The 17,506-nt window shown below is 40.0% G+C and overlaps 1 protein-coding gene across 2 annotated transcripts in view; it reads right to left on the bottom strand.

Moving 5' to 3' along the window:
* The window catches only part of ZNF326 (zinc finger protein 326), a 29,316-nt gene extending 14,952 nt beyond the window's left edge, over window positions 1-14,364 (bottom strand). The window contains exons 1-6 of one of the 2 annotated variants that reach the window (XM_082314281.1): window positions 14,224-14,364; window positions 13,663-13,737; window positions 7,307-7,433; window positions 4,827-5,232; window positions 1,902-2,100; window positions 105-139 (exon numbers count right to left, since the gene is read on the bottom strand). In XM_082314281.1, coding sequence (XP_082170407.1) covers window positions 105-139; window positions 1,902-2,100; window positions 4,827-5,232; window positions 7,307-7,433; window positions 13,663-13,737; window positions 14,224-14,239 — 858 coding nt within the window. In that variant the 5' untranslated portion in view covers window positions 14,240-14,364. The remainder of the gene's footprint in view (window positions 1-104; window positions 140-1,901; window positions 2,101-4,826; window positions 5,233-7,306; window positions 7,434-13,662; window positions 13,738-14,223) is intronic. The other variant, XM_082314282.1, reaches the window with a different exon arrangement.
* Between the last annotated feature and the right edge of the window lie 3,142 nt (window positions 14,365-17,506).

The raw sequence follows: 17,506 nt of genomic DNA, 5'->3' as shown, positions 1-17,506 counted from the left end.
GTACTTAATTTTTATAACTCTAGCTTAATAATTATTCATTTTAAGGTATACTGTACAAACTTCTGAAAGAATCACAAACATTTTCAAATTCTGGGAATCTTTACCTCTATAGTAGAATCCTGGAAAGATGTCTTCATGTCTATAAACATAAAATGAGGAACAAATAAATAACGCAAAAGCATTGTCACTGTCAATTCATTTTAAGGCAATAAGACATTTAGGAAAAAAATTCAGTTTGTTATGCAGCGAGGACAGTCTACATCTACAATTTATCCTATTTTAGTAATAATACTAAATGTAAAATCAGTTATCCTTAGGAATATGAACTAGTCTTCTACATGCAATCACCTATATCTAACTCCACAAAACAAGAAAGTCAAGACTGAAAGGACAATATAATTTTGAGATATATTTTCATACATATATTGTATACCGATTGCATCCAATTTTCTGTTAGTTGCTACTCACTTTTTAGTTTTCAACTACATGATATTGCTTAGTGCATCTTGCCGTTCAAGTCTCAGGAAACTGTATTAAGCCACCCAACAGTTTCTTCCCCCTCCCATCTCAGAGCCACATGACAGGTTGATTAGAGGTGCATTCTAGTAGGTGCTATCTACTCCACTTCTTAAAGTAACTTCAATATTATGTAGTATATTGGTCCTTGGATTGTGGAAATCATTGAGGGGGAACAGACAATAAACTAGAAGTGCTCTGTCTGAAGGTAGTTTAGAAAAAGAGAACCTAAGAAAGTACTGAAAGAAGAAGAGCTAAGAGGGAGACCTTTGAGATGCAAGTCTTTGATGTACCTGGAGTCCAGCAATAACGTTCCCTATACAAAAGGCAGAGGAACATGTTCTATACACCCAGTGCCTGAAAGTTTTACAGTACTCTTGAAGTTAAGGGAACAGTTTTGTAATACACAGTAATGTAATTAGAATTACAAATTCAAAAATAAAATTTTCACGTGGAAGTTTCTGCCAAGTCTGTGCACATACCTTGCAAGCTTTGAGCTAAAGTAATTTTAAACATCTTTCAGGTGTGATTTGAAACCAAACTATATAAAACATTGCAGATCCAAATTACTGAGAAAATTACATGCACAAAAACCTAAAATTTGACTGCTGTACATGCCATTCATAATATTTAATACTCAAGTTTACATTCCCTCAAGGCAAGTAATTTATTCAAACCTCCTTAGCCATTTTTTTCTCCAGCTTTGCCTGCAACATCAAAATTATTAGAGTTGTAGGACATCTTTAGGGAAGCTAAACAAACCAAGCACCACTAATACTTTGCGATTTATATTTCCAGTTTATCTATCATATTTCTAGTTGTTCTCTTCATTATGGCATTTCATTTACAAGAAGAAGCAATCTCTCTCTGCCTTTCATAAATTATTCTGTAACCATTTTCAGTGTTTTCTCAGTTTGCCTCCCTTTCTCTCTCCTCTTCACCCACACCTTATATCTTTATTTCAGCTGCATTGCAGCTGATGCCCTACTTTTTATATCCGTCAAAGTATTTGGACAGCAGAGCCCAGGCTTGTGCAAGGACACATTTTAATATTTGTCAGGCATTGTCACTTAAGGTAACCCAAGATTTGAAGTTATTTTCAGTGGTGAAAATTTGCCTCCAAGAAGTATCATTATAAAGTCTGAGTGAAACAGTCTTCAGCAGTACATATTTAAACACATCAAAGTATGCAGTTTCATTCAGCAAATTATCTTTGCAGTAGAAGAGTAAATTCTAAAATCTGTTGTGGAGTCCTTCAAAGGTAGAAAATGAAGAATTACAAAACAGCACATACAGTCCTCTTTCTGAATATTAAAACTAAAAAATTCCTAATTAAGAAAAAAATTAGTAATTTTAACTTAAGAATTTTGGCACTTGTTACTTACTAGGTGATTTTTTCTGGCTTAGCTTCAAAATTGGTTTTGTCATTTTGGGTTTCTTGATAAATGTCCCACCAGGTTTGTTATATGGCTGTGGTATCATTTTTCTTTTTATTCCTCTTGCAGCAACTGCTGCAGGACTGGGTTTGTTATGATAGTCAACAACAATTCCAGGCCTGTGCATTCCTCCAAAGTCTCCCATATGCTGAAAATTTGTGAAATCAAGAGAAAGGTATTAGTATACGAAATCCATAGAAATAAAACAATTACTTGGTATAATAAAACTGTGAACTCAGTAAAATCTGCATTCTAGAGTAAAATGCAGGGAAAATTTAAGGTCCCAGTTTGATGTTGTGTTGTGCAATGGCTTTGTGGGTGTTTGTCCAGTAGAATGAATATGTATGTATAAATTGTGTTTCTGCTTATTCAGAACCATTGTCCAGACAATGAACATGTCTATCAGAGTTCATATCTCAGCCTAACATCTTGGCTCCTCTCTTCAGATTCTCTAGATGATGAATGACTTCTCCCTCTGGGAAAAAACAGAGCTAACCAATCCAGTTTGACACTTTAGACAGCAGTCATTTTAAAAAAAAAAAAAAAAAAAAAAAAAAAAAAAGGCAAGCTTCTTTATGCCAAATGATTAGCAGTGATTTGAAAACTGAGTAAAGAAGGTTGTCCAGGGTGGAACAGTGATTAATTAAAGGAAGCTCATTCTTTCTTTCACTTATCTTTCCACTGAATTCAATAAATTCAGAATTTAAAAGTTGGGCCTGGAGAGAGCAATACAAAAACATGGCAGCAATAGGAATTAAAATTCAGTTGAAAGACTAAACCTTTCTATTATTTCTAACATGCTGTACAGCCATCTGAGGACAGTTTTTTAATGAAAGTTACCTCTCTGAAGGCCTGGAATACATGAGCCATCTGAAGAGGGAGAATTAGGTAGCTGCAATATTTTCAAAAGCACTAACATATTTCTTAATATTAACTCAATTATTTGATTAATGAAGGGCAGAAGAGAGCCCCCACTGACTGGATGGGTGACTTGGATAAGCAGAAATATTTGTATTGCGATGAGAAGAGAATTAGTATTACACTATCAAAGTTGAAAGAACATAAAATAACTTCAACATACTTCGTGAAAAGTATTACTTTTTTTTTTAAAAGTAAATTTTAAATGACAGACAGAATGTACCAAAACAGGCACTTTTCTTAACCAGAAGTCCATGCACAAGATCTCCATGTTAATTTATTTAGTCAAAATAGTTATAGAAATACCCAGCATGTACATTTACACTGTACATATATAAATTTGACATGAAGTATGCACTTGGATAATTTCAAGTACTTTTTTTTTTTAAACAGTCTATCTATTAAAGGTGCAATGCATTTTACATATGGTAAGTAGTTTAGCCTTTACATTCTCCTTTATTACATAAAAGACTAAAAAGATAAATTTCAAAAGCAAAACAAAAAAGAAATAAGGCTACTTGATTGTAACTCTGCACAAAACTTTCAGATCTAAATGAGTTCTGAAAGGATGGCATCCGAGCTTAAGAACCTAACATTTTCAGCTTCACAAGCAGAGAAACATAAAGATCACAATCTATTTCTCATACCATGCTATATGCTAGCTAGCAGCCATGTGCAAATCGGAGCTAAAATTTGAATATGGCAACTCTAGTACTCAAGAATGCTGCAAAGTAGACTTTCTGGAACAAAACCACCACACAATTAGGCATTTAAAAGACCCAGTAAAAAATAATCTTCCTCTACACTTCAAACTACAAACAAGCTGTATGATTTAGTATTAAAGAATTGCTTCCCAAAGAAATATGGCATGCTTAAGAATTTTAAAAGGCAAGTTACACCTAGAGGCATAGGCAGAAAAGTGTTCACTGAACTCTTTGTGCTTAAAAAAAAACCATAATCAGAACTGGGATTATAAAACCAAGATAAAGGGACACCATCAACTTAAAGTTAGTTCTTCTGTCAGGATTTTTTTTAATTCTCTTCTGTTCTATTCCCCCCCCCCCCCGCTCATTTAACATCAAGCATTACTTCTCCAAACTGTGATCCACTATTTTGTGTACAGTTAATCTTGCTGTTTCTTGGACATACAGTTTTTACATCCTACACTGGAAAGGAATCCACCGAAAAGGAGTTAGAACATGTAAGTCTTCAAAACAGAATTAATACAAGTAACAGGACTAGGCACACTACCTGGAAATTAATCTCAACTCTGTGAAAGGACCTGACTGCAAGTTGATGATGCCCCTTTAACCATGCTTTAATTTTGAAAAAGAACCACTGTAACTGCTAACCACCCACCTTTGCCATTTCCTCCCCATCGCCCTTCTAATACACAAGTCAGAGTAAGAATTAAGTTTAAAAGACGACTTGATGTTCGATAAAGCATGTGTTCAACATATTAAACAATTAGCTAAACTTTTACCTTTACAGGAAACAAAAACTACTCTAGCATTCACAACCTGAGTTTTATTTTTTGCTTATACATTGCACCTTTAAGCTACTCAAAACTTCAAAAGACTTTGAATTAAAACTTTTACAATATTCAAGAATTTCCCCACCAGCAGCAAAGATGCTGGTGTTTACAAGGAAAAATGCAAGTCCTTTTAATCCCTTTTAGACCAAACCTACTACTTTTATCTTCACCTTTCAAACAAAAGGAGAGATTTAACAAACCTTATCAACTAGTCTTCTATGACTCATTACTTTCAACAGAAAGAGGGACTGGGTTCTACTTGAAGACAGCTTCAAGGGGATAAACAACATTGTCAACCATGATAGTTTGCTTGGACAAAAACCCCACACTGTACTGAACAGTGCATTCATTTTAAAGCAGTGGTCTTGAAAGGGTTTAAAAGAGTGTCTAGTGAAAAGAATCTGAAAAGATTCTGTACTTACTCCTCGGCCTCGGCCTCTGCCTGTTGATGGTCCTCCAAAAGCATCATAGTTTCTGCTTCCAAATCCACTTTCAGGATAAGCAGGCGTTCCTCTCCCCCGAGAGCCTACAGGTGCAGGCTTCATATGGGGTGAAGAAAAACTGCTGTAGGAAGAGTAACTCTCTCTTCCTCTGTCCTCCATAAACCCAGGCCTCAATTTTGAACGGGAGTAAGGTGCTTCCCAGCTAGACCCGCCCTGGTTTCTACCTCCGAAAGAGTCAAGGCTATTCCGGTAGGAGTTGTCAAATCGACCACCATAACTACCTCCGAAGCGGCTTTGTTCGGGTTCATTATAACCATAGCCAGATCTGTACAGATCTCGCCCACCCAGAGAAGACCCGGAGTCGTAAGACTCATAAGGTCCAAACCTGGAAAAGTTGCACAGTGAGGAGAAAAAAAAGTAAGCTTACTAATGTTATACATTTCAAAAGACAAGTTATCAGTTGACATTTATCAACTAAAATCAATTTATTACTATACTGGTCCGTACAGTTGTGTTATTGTTTAATCTTGATTAGGGCTGGGCAAATCACACTATGACCAGATAGAAAGCTATCTGAGCCATTTTTGCTACAAACAATTCTAAAGTTCAGTATGCCTGAACTTTGTTTAGTTAAAATTTTCAGCAACATTTATTTACTAAAACATTATTAGAGCCCAGCCCTAGTCTCACGAAAATAATCACCTGCAGACATTCATAGGCTAGTCAAACTCTCCTTTCTTCAAAATCATGCCCTCATATCCTAACAGTTAAACAGCAGTTAAAAGGTGGCTTAGTTCAGAACTGAGGAAAAAAAAAAAAAAATTTTTTTTTTTTTAGTGGTACAGTTGTGAGTCTCAAACACCCCATAGTTCTAATTTTAAAGGAACAATACACGTGCTCTTCCACTCATATTTTTTACTTTTTGGAAATTTTCTTCCCTGTAAAATTCAGTCTCCCAAACAAAGAGTTCATGATCTTCAGTGTATCCATCTTTCACTTGCAGACCATTAAGTCTAGCAACTCAGGATTTTGAAAGTCTACCCAATGCATGCACAGTGGACACAAAAACAGTCCTTGGAATTTCAGAGCAGAGTAACAAGGAGCTGAAATCTTTAGTTATTTACCAAGAGTTTGCTTTACCTGGGAGGGAGGGTCAGGATAGAAATGATCAATATTTGTAACCACTTGGAAGGGAAACACTTTAGTGTCCCTGCAGGGTTATAATAGGGTGATTCAGCAGGAGTTGGGAAAGACAACCCCTTGACTGATAAAATATAAACTAGAACAGACTCAAATTACTAACTGTATCTATAGTAAACTGAATGCCTTCATTTTAAAATATGTTAGTCTCAGAAGACCCAAAGCTACACAGAAAATGACACTATCTACAGAAAGAGCCCATGCACAATATTAACGTTACATGGCAAGAGACATTTTGGTGTTCAAGTATTCATTCAACCTCAATCATATGCAGATTACTATATGGTAGGTACAGCTCATTCCTGAATCTCTGCTCAGACTTTTAAGTCAATCTTAATGTTCAGCATTAAACAAATTATACTTAACTAAAATGTTTAACAGAACCGTGCAGCAAAACACAACACTTCTCCAGCCTCCCTACTTAGTACTGTCCTTGCCCAGTGGCACCACAGTGACTACAGACAAGAATCATACAGTAGTCTGGCTACAGCCAGACAACAATTCAAGGGCGCACACAAGAAAACCATCAGATTATCTAAGTTTTCTTCACATTTTATTTCCTCCAAGATAGAATCACTACTCTGAAAAGCATGCTCCTTTGAATATGATATTAAGACCTAAATCAAATCAGCTGCTCCCTACTGTTTTTATCTGAAAGAGCAACAGTAATAGTATCCTAGCATTAAATACACAACTTTAAGACCACTGCATCAGAATTTTTATTTTTAGACCAATCCATCTTACAAAGCAGCCCAGAACATGCACACAGTTTTGAGTGTAATCAGTACCTGCCAATGAAATAATCTGGACATGACTTTCAGATTCAATACCAAGATCATTTGAGCACTGCACATTCAAACCAAAGAACACATACCCTAAATGTTCCTTGAAAACGGAATGTTGATAGATTCAGTCTAAGGCACTAAACCAGTTAGGTCTAGTCTGCTATGTCAGAAATGGTACATTAAGCCAATCAGCTACAAATTGCTAGCCGTTACTGAAAAATAAACTTTTTCCATTTTCATTCAAAGACGCATTGTTTCACGGTCAAACTTTTCCACAAAAATGCTGATTATTACCAGAATCCAGCTCTTACAGTTTAGTATTTGCTAGTATTTATGAAACATGAAGACTCAGAACAGAAGCGTTCATACAAAATCGTAACAACATGCCTCAGGAACACTTAAGTTAGAAGACAGAATGAATTAAACTTAAATTGGATTTGATGAATTCTTGGGACAACTGAAGGATTATTTTACCTGTTACCACCACCACCACCTCCTCCGCCTCCACCTCCATGACTCTCCATCCCATAGGATTGGTTAAGGTAAGAGTCCATGGATCGTGGGCCACCATAGCCTCCATGCCCATAATCACGGTCCATGTCTAAAAAAAGAGCAGAAAAATGTTTATAAAGAAAGCAAGCAAGAAGTCTTATTAAGTAATCTAGTTCAAATTCTTAAGTAAAAAGTTTACTCTTTGCCACAGTGCTTATACACAAAACTGCGAGTTGGAAACCAATTTCGACACTGTGCTTAGGGAAGCCATGTGTCTTTGTCATTATCTGAGCACCTCTTAACTGAAATCCAGTTCATATTTTTTCCCAGTAGTGGATAACTCGGGGTTATCGTTCCATCAGCTGGAATTCGGACGCAAGTTAAATTAAGAGAATTAAATGAAGAAGCCTGATGTAGAATATGTCAGAAGTTAATTGAGAATTAAGACCACTTCCCTCCCTTTAATAATACACACAGCCCACAGGCATCTGCTTTCTCTATCCAACACCACAAGAAACCTTCACTCACATTGACCCAAGGTCTTTGTCAAGGTACAAGCTGTCACGCTGCAGTGCAGACTGTATATAGGCTACAGTCAAAGAAAAAAATTTTCTCCCATCTGGCACAAACAAAAATCCACCCAAATCAGCACTGAGTTGCAGTTCAATAACTGCACTAAGATGTTGGTATTTCATAGCTGAACTGATGTCACTTCATGACATCTTTATCTTGTAATGAAGTCTGGCAAAAGAACCACCTTCTTTCTCAACATTGGAAGTCCTATGTAAAAGTTCTGGGTAGATAACCACTCATAAACTCAAAGCACTAAAATTGTCATAGATCTGCATAACAAGTATGATCCACTGCCTTCCTGTAGCATACACAATTTACACTTCACTGGCATTCTAGTGACCAAAACTGCCTCCCGGTATGAACCAACACTAACATTTAGATAATACAAAGAAAGCCTGGCAAGTCAAGCCTCACAAAAAAGGTAACTCAGAGAAGAAAAATACAGGGAACACGGGAAGGACAAAAATACAACACACAAAGACTTGTCCAGTCTAGCAAGAGAGAGTATTTTATACATTTCAAAATCTCCAAGTTTAAATGATTGACTTTTCAAGAAGACAACAGGACAATAAGCACACTTGAAGTCCGAAGAAATTTTCCTGTTTAAAGAAACATAGTAATTCTCTGTGCACATCATTTCATGAAAATAACTGTAGCGATGAAAATAAGTATACATACTATTTCCTGTTTGTACCTGCTTCTTGTTAGCACCAGGCAGCCATTGTAATCGACTTTCTTACATCTGTCAACAACAAGAATTCTGCAAATGGTATTGAGCTGACTGTATCACTTTTACACAGCTGTTCTTAGCATGCTTGAATAGACACTCCAACAAATTGAGATCTGATGATTTTTTTCTTCTAATAATCATAGGTACTTTCTAAAAAATTAAAGGTGATACTTCTGAAACAAAGAAAACTTTGAACATGGAAGTCACACTGCACCTTTCCATTTTCCGAACATACAATAAAGATTCTGCAGCAAAGCACAAAAAAAGCTTTTCAAAATACTAATCATGTAGCAACACACAGCATCAACTTAAACTGCAAAAAGTTACTCTTTAAAGAAACAGCTGAGCCTTCTGATAGAAGCATTTAATATTCCTCTCTAGTGTGACTGAATGATCTACCACCTAATCCAGAGGAATACCCTCAAGATTGTGTTCATAAAGATGCAGGCCAGTAAAAAGAGTAAGGTAGTAAATAAAATAAACTCAGTTTCACAGAAGTTAAGGTTAGATGATCCCATGGTCAATCTCAGATCCAAGGTATTTTTTTTTAAATACACTATATCTAATCAAAAGACACTGACATTCTGAAAACTGAAATATCTGACCTGAAAGCATCCAATAATTTATCTTAGTTTCACCTGCTCCCTATTATCTACAGACCTCCTGATGGCACAAAAGTAATTAGGTTAAGAGTTGAAGAGGTGAGTCAAATCATTCAACAATACAATCAAGTTCTATTACAGTGTAATAAGTAGTGACCAGTGTTGTCCATATGCCAGAAGTTTGTTAGTGGGAAAAACACAAAAACATTCACACGCAAAAGAACTCTTTGAAAAAATGGTTTGAAGCATAGTTTTGAAATCAATTTTTAGTTTAAAATTTTTAGCATGAAAGCAAATACTAAAATATGTTTTACAATCACACAATAACTTCTGACATCCACTTTTGCTCAACACTCTCCTTACTCATCCACGATTCATGTTACCTAACATCAACAGTCTTGCTGTAGAGCTATGCCCATCCCTAAATCCTCCAATCACTGCCTTTCGGACATCATCACCTCCTCCCTAACAGTGAACAACTTACTCATCCTTTCCAGAGTCACTGCATTGCATTTACCTGCATTACAAAACACTCATGTTTGAAAAGGTTTAACAGGGGATACAAAAGGTACAAAGAAGCGAAGAGGGATGATCACTTGCATGATTTTCTGCCACAAGAAACTGGAGGTAGCAAATGAAAGTTAAAAATAACAAGCTAAAAAAATTAATTGGATCCTTTTTCACAAAACAGATACTTAAGTCCTGGAACGGCTCTGTGACAAGAAGTTACTAAAAATTTACATGGATTTAAGAAAGAAATTGGATAAATCCCCTGACAAGAAATTCAAAGGATGTCAAACACAAAGACTATGTCTCTGGTTCAGAAAGTCCCCAAGCTGCAAACCAGTGAAGGCATATAAATATACCAAAGGAGTACTTGTATTATTCCTTCCACATCTCCAAACAGACAGTGACATACAGGATATTGGTGAGGTGGGACAGACGCATCTTTGACCTGACCTAATGAAGGTGATCTTATGATCTCCTTCCAACTATTTCATTAACTCTTTCAGATTGCTGAGCAGTTAACCTATCATTCCAGCCACTGGCCTCCTGGTTCAGTCATTTTGTCAGCTGCAAACTTTACCAAAGATTTATAGATTTTACGCCTCATGCCCAGAGCTCAACAAAGATAGTGCATTCAAACTAAGAAGCGCAGTATTTCTTCAGGCATTAAGCTTTGCTTTACTTTGAAAGTCTGTTCTCCAGATCGGCTTTATCCTAAAAAGGGGAAAACGTACAAGAAGACAGTAAATATTCACTTAGGTGAACCAAAATAAAAGGATTTCGATTTTTGAATGTAGCAGCTGAATAATAATCACTTGCACAGCTTTAATTATTACAATCTCAAGGTAAATTGCTTATTAGTTGACGAACCTCACAACCACAGACATCAAAATCCATTTGCACTGGCCACTTTCACACTTCCGATTCTTCTTCTACTAACTAAAGCTAGACAGATGGACATGGAGCATTAGAAAAAAGCTGTATCTGCACAGAACAATTTGCCTGTAGCCTGCTCCCTGTTCACTGTTATGTTAGCTCTGGCTGTCACCGCCGGTGAAGATATGCAGAAGTTGCCCATCTGTGCAAACTATTCAGACCAAATGTGAAATTGTTTCACATGCTAAGAGAACATGTGCTTAAGCACTAGAGAAAAACCACCAGGAATTGTATCGCAATGTCTCAAATTGAAAATGCAGAAGTGTAGTACTTCCTTTAGGTTTAAATAGTAACTGTTTATCAAAGAAACCTTTGAAGAAATATTGTATCTGTGTATCTAGGAATACTACAAAGTGAAAGGGGGGGGGGGGGAGGGAGGGGAGAGAGAAGTGGTTCATATTTGCTCCTAAAGTTTAAAAATGAAAGAGTAAATCTCTGAACTGATGAAGGCACTGACAAAGTACCTGAAACAAGAGTTTGTTGAAGGAATAGATCAGTTTTTGGTATCTGCAGCCTCTTGCATAAATACCGTGTGGATGAATGAGCTGTTGAACTGAAGTACAGAAATAGTATTGCACGGAACAATGTCACTTTTCATTTCTAGATCATACTTAAAGTCTACTGCAGTAGGGGAGAGGGAAGAAGAGTTACGTCAAAAGCGAAAAAATACATTACCTCTAAAATAAAGAATGGGACACTGAAAGACAAGTTCAATTTACAAATTAAAATGTTCATGTATATGTGTTCCTTCAGCTTAAAGAAAGCCACAACTGGTGGAGAGATCATTTAAAATAGCTGCAAAATAAACCTCAATAGCCAGCAAAGAAAAATCAAATTTTCCTTAGGAAAAGAACCAGGAAGTTAAACATGTAGCAGATAAGACTCAGAATCCCTTGGTACAAAGGACTTGATTTAAAAGAAAAAGCTTAAGATCAGAGAACACTGAGATCATATTCACAGCACAAAGAAACAAAATCATTTTCAATAGTGTTCTCCACGTGGAGCACATAAAAAGGCTAGGAAGATGAGAAAGGAGAAAGATCTTGCAGTAATAAATAATAAATGAAAAAAATAAACTTCAGTAAAATAAAAATAACCTTTAAACAATAAAAAAAACCCAGAGGTACTGGCTTGAAACAAGCTAAATTTCATAATGCACCATGACTACAACAACCTTAAGGATCCATTGTGCAATAGTAAGCAACATTTTTTCCAGGCACATTACATTTTTAATAACAGCATGCCCCCTTTAAGATCACAACCTTGTCATACAGAAGTTTTAACACACCATGGAGTCCCAGGCAAAACAAGGAACCAATCCAACAATGTAGATGAATTTTAGGAATAGCAGCAAAAGCTATTTCCCCTTCCAGATTAAAAGGACAATAATTACAGTAATCATAATATTAACATGAAGAGTTAATAATATTTCTGTTAATAATATTAACAGAATTTATTCTACAGGCCATGTCATCTCTGTCTCAAACCAAGTCATTAGCAAGGGACAATAGTGGAATTAGAGCGGTCATCAGCCATCCAATGAAAAGTGCTTCACACTGGCCAAAAGTTTCCAACAGGAAGAACCTTGCCAAGAACTCAAATGAAAACTGGGCAAAGATGAGAACTCTCAACATCCATCCTCTATTGCCATCTACTGGACCCCTACAAAATAGCCTTTAGCCCACCGTACAGAATTGGGATAAGACAAAGCTTTATGCATGCCTTACTAATGTACATACAATGCATAAACATTAACGTTAAACGTTTCAAGCTGCATACATCATAATTAAACTTGTTTAATAATTATGAATAATAGAAAGCTTAATTATCACGATGAAAACTATTATTACAGAGGTACATGAAAGGAACAATCTAATTGTACAACATACATTTGATTGGTTATTTCCCATAGGATGAGCCTGGATTCATTTTAATACTGCCATCATGAGATCTCAGAAAAGCAGGTTCTGGTTAATGGCTAAAGTGAATATTCCAATAAGATACTTCAACCGCCACTTAAAAATAACCTTTTCTACTAAAAATCTAAAGGACATTTAATTAGGAATCAATACAGAAGATTAAAAAACAGGGCCATAGCTTTAATTTATTTCTTTTACTATGAATAAAGATAAATGCAAAATAATATCATTGGTAAAAAAGGTAAGACTCAAGGAATGCATCATAAAAATGATCATACTGCAATCAAAGATGCATCTGTAATCCAATGTGTTATTTCCGTATAACGGCCAGCAAGAGTATCAAGAGATCCAACAGCAAGCACTTACTTGATGACATCTGTAAATGAAGCTTGGGTACAGTTTATGGTAGTTTTTATATTAACATCCTTTTAGTACTTGCTTGCATGCTGGCAAGAGATGTCAAATCATTTCTTGAGTCTTACTAAACTCATAACCTTAACCATCTTACAAAAATATGTGCATTCCTTTTTGTTGTATCTATGTGGTATTTTTGATAGTGTAAAAACAAGAGCTAGCTTTTGCTGTATCACATTTATTTTATATGCTTTCTATATTCCTTCCCAAACTCTTAGTTAAAGTAAACTTTAAAAGAAAATAAAAACAAAAATAAAAATCAAGCAGTCCCAGGTTCTGTTTTTTCCATGTCTGTATAAAAGGGGAAAACATCCTCTTTCTTTTCAACAGAAGTAGTAATAACCAAATACAGTAGTCCATAAGAAAACAAAATACTGATTTATGCAAAAAGCATCATCATAAGAAAAGTCTGTATTCCCCCCCCATCCCCACTCCTTGATCTCACAATTTTGATTTGGAACGTGCAGGAGCTCATGTTGACATGCCCAAGATGAAAATCAAGTCTCACTCCCAGCCAGTTATAACTCCTCCAGAAAACAACATGTGCAGTCAAACTATGTTACGTACTTTTAATAACCCGTTTGCTTTTCGTTTTTGTCAACACTGACTGCTCAGCCCCAACGCTTTTTACAGGTTAGACGTATTTATAGCTCATACCTGAGACTGACCCACTGGGCATGTTCACACCACAATGCATGGGGGTATCTGGGAATCTCCAATCTCTGTCTTCAGCTGGAGAGGATGGGTCAGTGAGAATGACTTAGTGCTTAGCAAGAGCTGGAGGGGAGAGACAGGGAGCCGCAACAAGAGGCGGCTCTCTCTCCTGTCGGATCTCCAGTCTCCTGACACGACCCCCTCACGGAGCTCGCCCCGAGCTCCCCCCGTCTCTGCCCGCGCCGCCCCCGCCCGCCGCCTCCCCCTCGCCCCCCGCTCGCCCCTCGCCCCGCGGAGGGCCGCCCCCGCCCGCACCGCCCGCCCGCCCGCGCCGCCCCCCGGGAGGGCCCTCCTCCCGCGCAGCCCTCCCGCCGCCGGCCGCCGCCGCAGCAGCTCCCCCGACCCGGGAGGAGCGGCGAGGAGGAGGAGGAGGAGGTGGATGAGGGGGAACTCCGTCCTGCGCGGAACAAAGCAGCCGCTGCCATTTTGAGACGCGGCCGGGCACCGCGGCGGCAGCGCTGGCGGCGGCCGGGCCCTACCCTTGCTCTGGGGGTGCGCCCTCACCTTCCCCGTAGTCCATGGCGGCGGCGGCGGCGGGCCCTGCTCCCCCGGACGGCTGACGGCCGCAGCCAGGCGGCGGCGGCTCCGGCTTCTCTCAATGGCGCCTTCCACCACAACGAGGCGAGGCGGGGCCCGTGCGCGGCAGCGCGGCCACGGAGCGCGGCGATTGGCCCGGGCGCCGCGTCACGTGAGCAGGCCGGCCTGCAAGGAGAAGGGGCCCGGGACCGGCGGCGGCGCCGCGTGAACCGTTGGCGCAGCTTGCCCGCCTCGGCTGTGTCACGAGGGAGGCTGCGCGGCGGCCATGTTGGGCCCTGGCAGCCGCCATTTTGCGTTCTGGTGGCGGGTCCTGTCATGCTTGAAGCCGCCCCAGGATTAGCGGTGGCGAAACATCCGCACCCTCACCGTCACACACACCCACCCCCTTGGGGCCCGGTGAAGTGGCCACTGCAGAAAACACTCCCCTCGGTTAACAACTACCAAAATCTGCCCTTATGCTGAGCTAGAAGTCAGGCAGTGCCTGGCGGGCGTGAGCCCTGGGTGGCGTCCCCGCAACTCCACAGCCCTGGGCGTGAGGAACCCTGTCCCGCGGCCCCGCCACCTCCCAATGGGGGCTGCTGCTGGGTTGTGCAAACCAAATGGTTTTCCAAAACAAAATGCTTATTTAAGCAGTGTCACCTCTGTAATGCTCCCCTTTGACAAACCTAACATGTATTGACACCGGTTCATCTGTCAATCCCAAGAAAAAGTATTCTAGCATCTGTAACAGCCTGCATTGAAACACTGGAACAGGCTAACAGTAAACTCAGACTTCCATTTTCAGTTAGTTCTGAGATAACACTGTGCTGCTTTACACAGCCAAAGATTTGAGGAAGAAACAGACTTCACCCTAGACACATCATCGTGCAAAAAAAACCCCAAAGTCCTGCATGAAGATCATGTGCAGAGAAGCATTTCATTCCTTATAGTTTCTTAACATTTTATACAACCCTGAAAGAAAGAAACAAAAGGGGGGGGGGGGAGAGCATGTGAGGGACAGAGCCACGAGCAGATCTGGTACAGAAACCTGGGAATATGTCTCTGAGGACAGGCTGTGGGTGAACTTTCAGGCTGTAAGGGTGGGCAAAGCCACTGTCTCCTGGGGTTTGATCTTGTCAGGGAAATAGGGCTTCTTTTGGTCTTGGGTGGCTGACAGGATGGCATCAAAAACGTCCAATTTCTCCCCATCTGAACAGTAATAAAAACCCCATTGCAGGAAAGGAAGATTTGACTCACCCAGGTGCAGAGTCCAAGTTTTTTATTAAACTAAAACCTAAGCCTGGCAGAGTAGTCAGACAGTTTCCCTCCCCGAGCTCTGGATGGCAGCAGATGCGAATGTACTTGAACCGCAGACTTCAGCTACAGCAAGGGAAAAGCCCCGCAGCTGGCAGTTCTCCCTGACCAGCTCTCCTCCGGTAGCTCTCAGCGCCCTCCTCTCCCCAGCATCGCAGGAGAAATACAGGCAGAGAAAATGGTTATTCCCCGCCAAAGGGAATCTTTCCTTCGGCTTCACCGCTGACTTCGCAGCCAAAGATACGTTATGCTTGGGCAGAGCGGTGATTTCAAAGTCCAAATAGCCCTTATACAGACTTGTTTGTGCACCCATCCCTTTACACATGCACCCTCGTGCAGACCAGACAAGTTTCTTGCATTGAACATGAGATTTATACAATAGGCATTTTCCTATACCTTCAGGGCTGTATGCCTCATGTTTGCAACACAGCAGCCTCTTTTCTGCAGCCTTTTCTGCACTGCCGTGTGCAGCGCTGCTCAACCTGATCTGTAGTCTTGTGCTTGCGAACAGGAGCAAGGAGCAGCATGACGCTGCCCTGCAGATGGGAGCAGACCAGCGTATGGGCTCTACGGTCAGAGGGGCTCCCGCTGGAAGGCACCCGCCGCGGGTGCCACTGGGCATCTGCTTCAGCAAGCCTGCCGAGGGCCTGCCTGCCACTTCACCGGAACCTGGCACAGACGTCTCTTCTCAAGAAAAAAACATATTTGAAGATTTTTCCTGTGCAAGAAAATGCATGGGCACAGCTCTATGCATTTTGCTGTAGGGAAAATAAAAAATGTGAGGAATTAAAAAATGGCATATACGTGCACAGAAGCCAGAGGCTATCCTAGGTAGCAATTCAATACAAATGTGGTGGGAATAAACTGATTTTCCCAGGTGGCCTGAAACATGCAGCAGTCAAAATTGTAAAGTATCATCTCTGCTTGACAACTCAATGCATGCTGCAGGATGAGTTGCTGAGGAATGCGCTAAGTGGATTCTCACCCGTTTCCAATGCATCTGGCTGGGCCAAATGAGATGGCTAATGAAAATGCTAGTGAATAAGCAGCTCTGAAGGGAGGAAATCATGCAGAATAGATAGATTTGTGATTACTGTAACAATATCTGGCTAATGGTTATTCAAAATAAACACAAAGATCCAGAAAACCTGATTCATCTGAATCAGCTGCCCCTTAGACTATCAAAGGTGAATGTTTTAGCTGTTGCCCTGGTGCAAAACATCTGAATCAGCTCCTCCTAAGACTATCAAAGATGAATGATTTAGCTGTTGCCCTGGTGCAAAACCTACTGAGAGATTCAACAAATGAAACTCTCTGGTAGGCTATGCAACCTAAGAGGACTATTGCATAAAGGAGAAGAGGATTTATAGTGAGGTGCCTGAGAGGGAAACACTGGGATTGAAGAGGAGACTGTTAAGATGATACAGGATCATTATGAGATGTTTAGGGAAACGCCCAAAGACAAGGAAGGGAGGAACAAAGGTAGATCAGGGAAGAACAAAAAAGATTGAGGTGGATTGGAGAAGGGGAATAAAAAGGACCGTTGGTATGTAAGCACACTGGTCAGAATGTTTGTGTGGCTGAGCCCTGTGACTGCCACTGTCTGTCCTATCTTCCTTTCAAATTCTGATTTTAACTATTTCCCATGTGATTGTGTTCTCTGTTCTGTGTCTGTGCACGTGATCTGCTCATGAACTTCAAGCCAGACTAGCTGGTGAGTCGAATGAGCAGTCTGGGAGACAGGTACTGGGAGACCCTTGAAGGGGGTTTTCCCTGAGCACACATCCTTAGAACCAGGATCGGGCTATGCACGCTACCTGCGTGTGTGGGTCTCTGTAAAAACCCAGACTGAGAATGGGCAGAAGCAGGACCAAGACCAAGGCACCTAACACTCCTCGTTTGTAGGATAAAGGACTTGATGCCAAAAAGGCATCCTTTTTGTGAATCTCTCCACTAT

The sequence above is a fragment of the Platalea leucorodia genome (genome assembly GCF_965183815.1).
Source record: "Platalea leucorodia genome assembly, chromosome: 5".
Classification (NCBI taxonomy): domain Eukaryota; kingdom Metazoa; phylum Chordata; class Aves; order Pelecaniformes; family Threskiornithidae; genus Platalea; species Platalea leucorodia.
The sequence above is the reverse complement of the archived record's forward strand: the minus strand, read 5'-3'. Positions and strand labels throughout refer to the sequence as shown.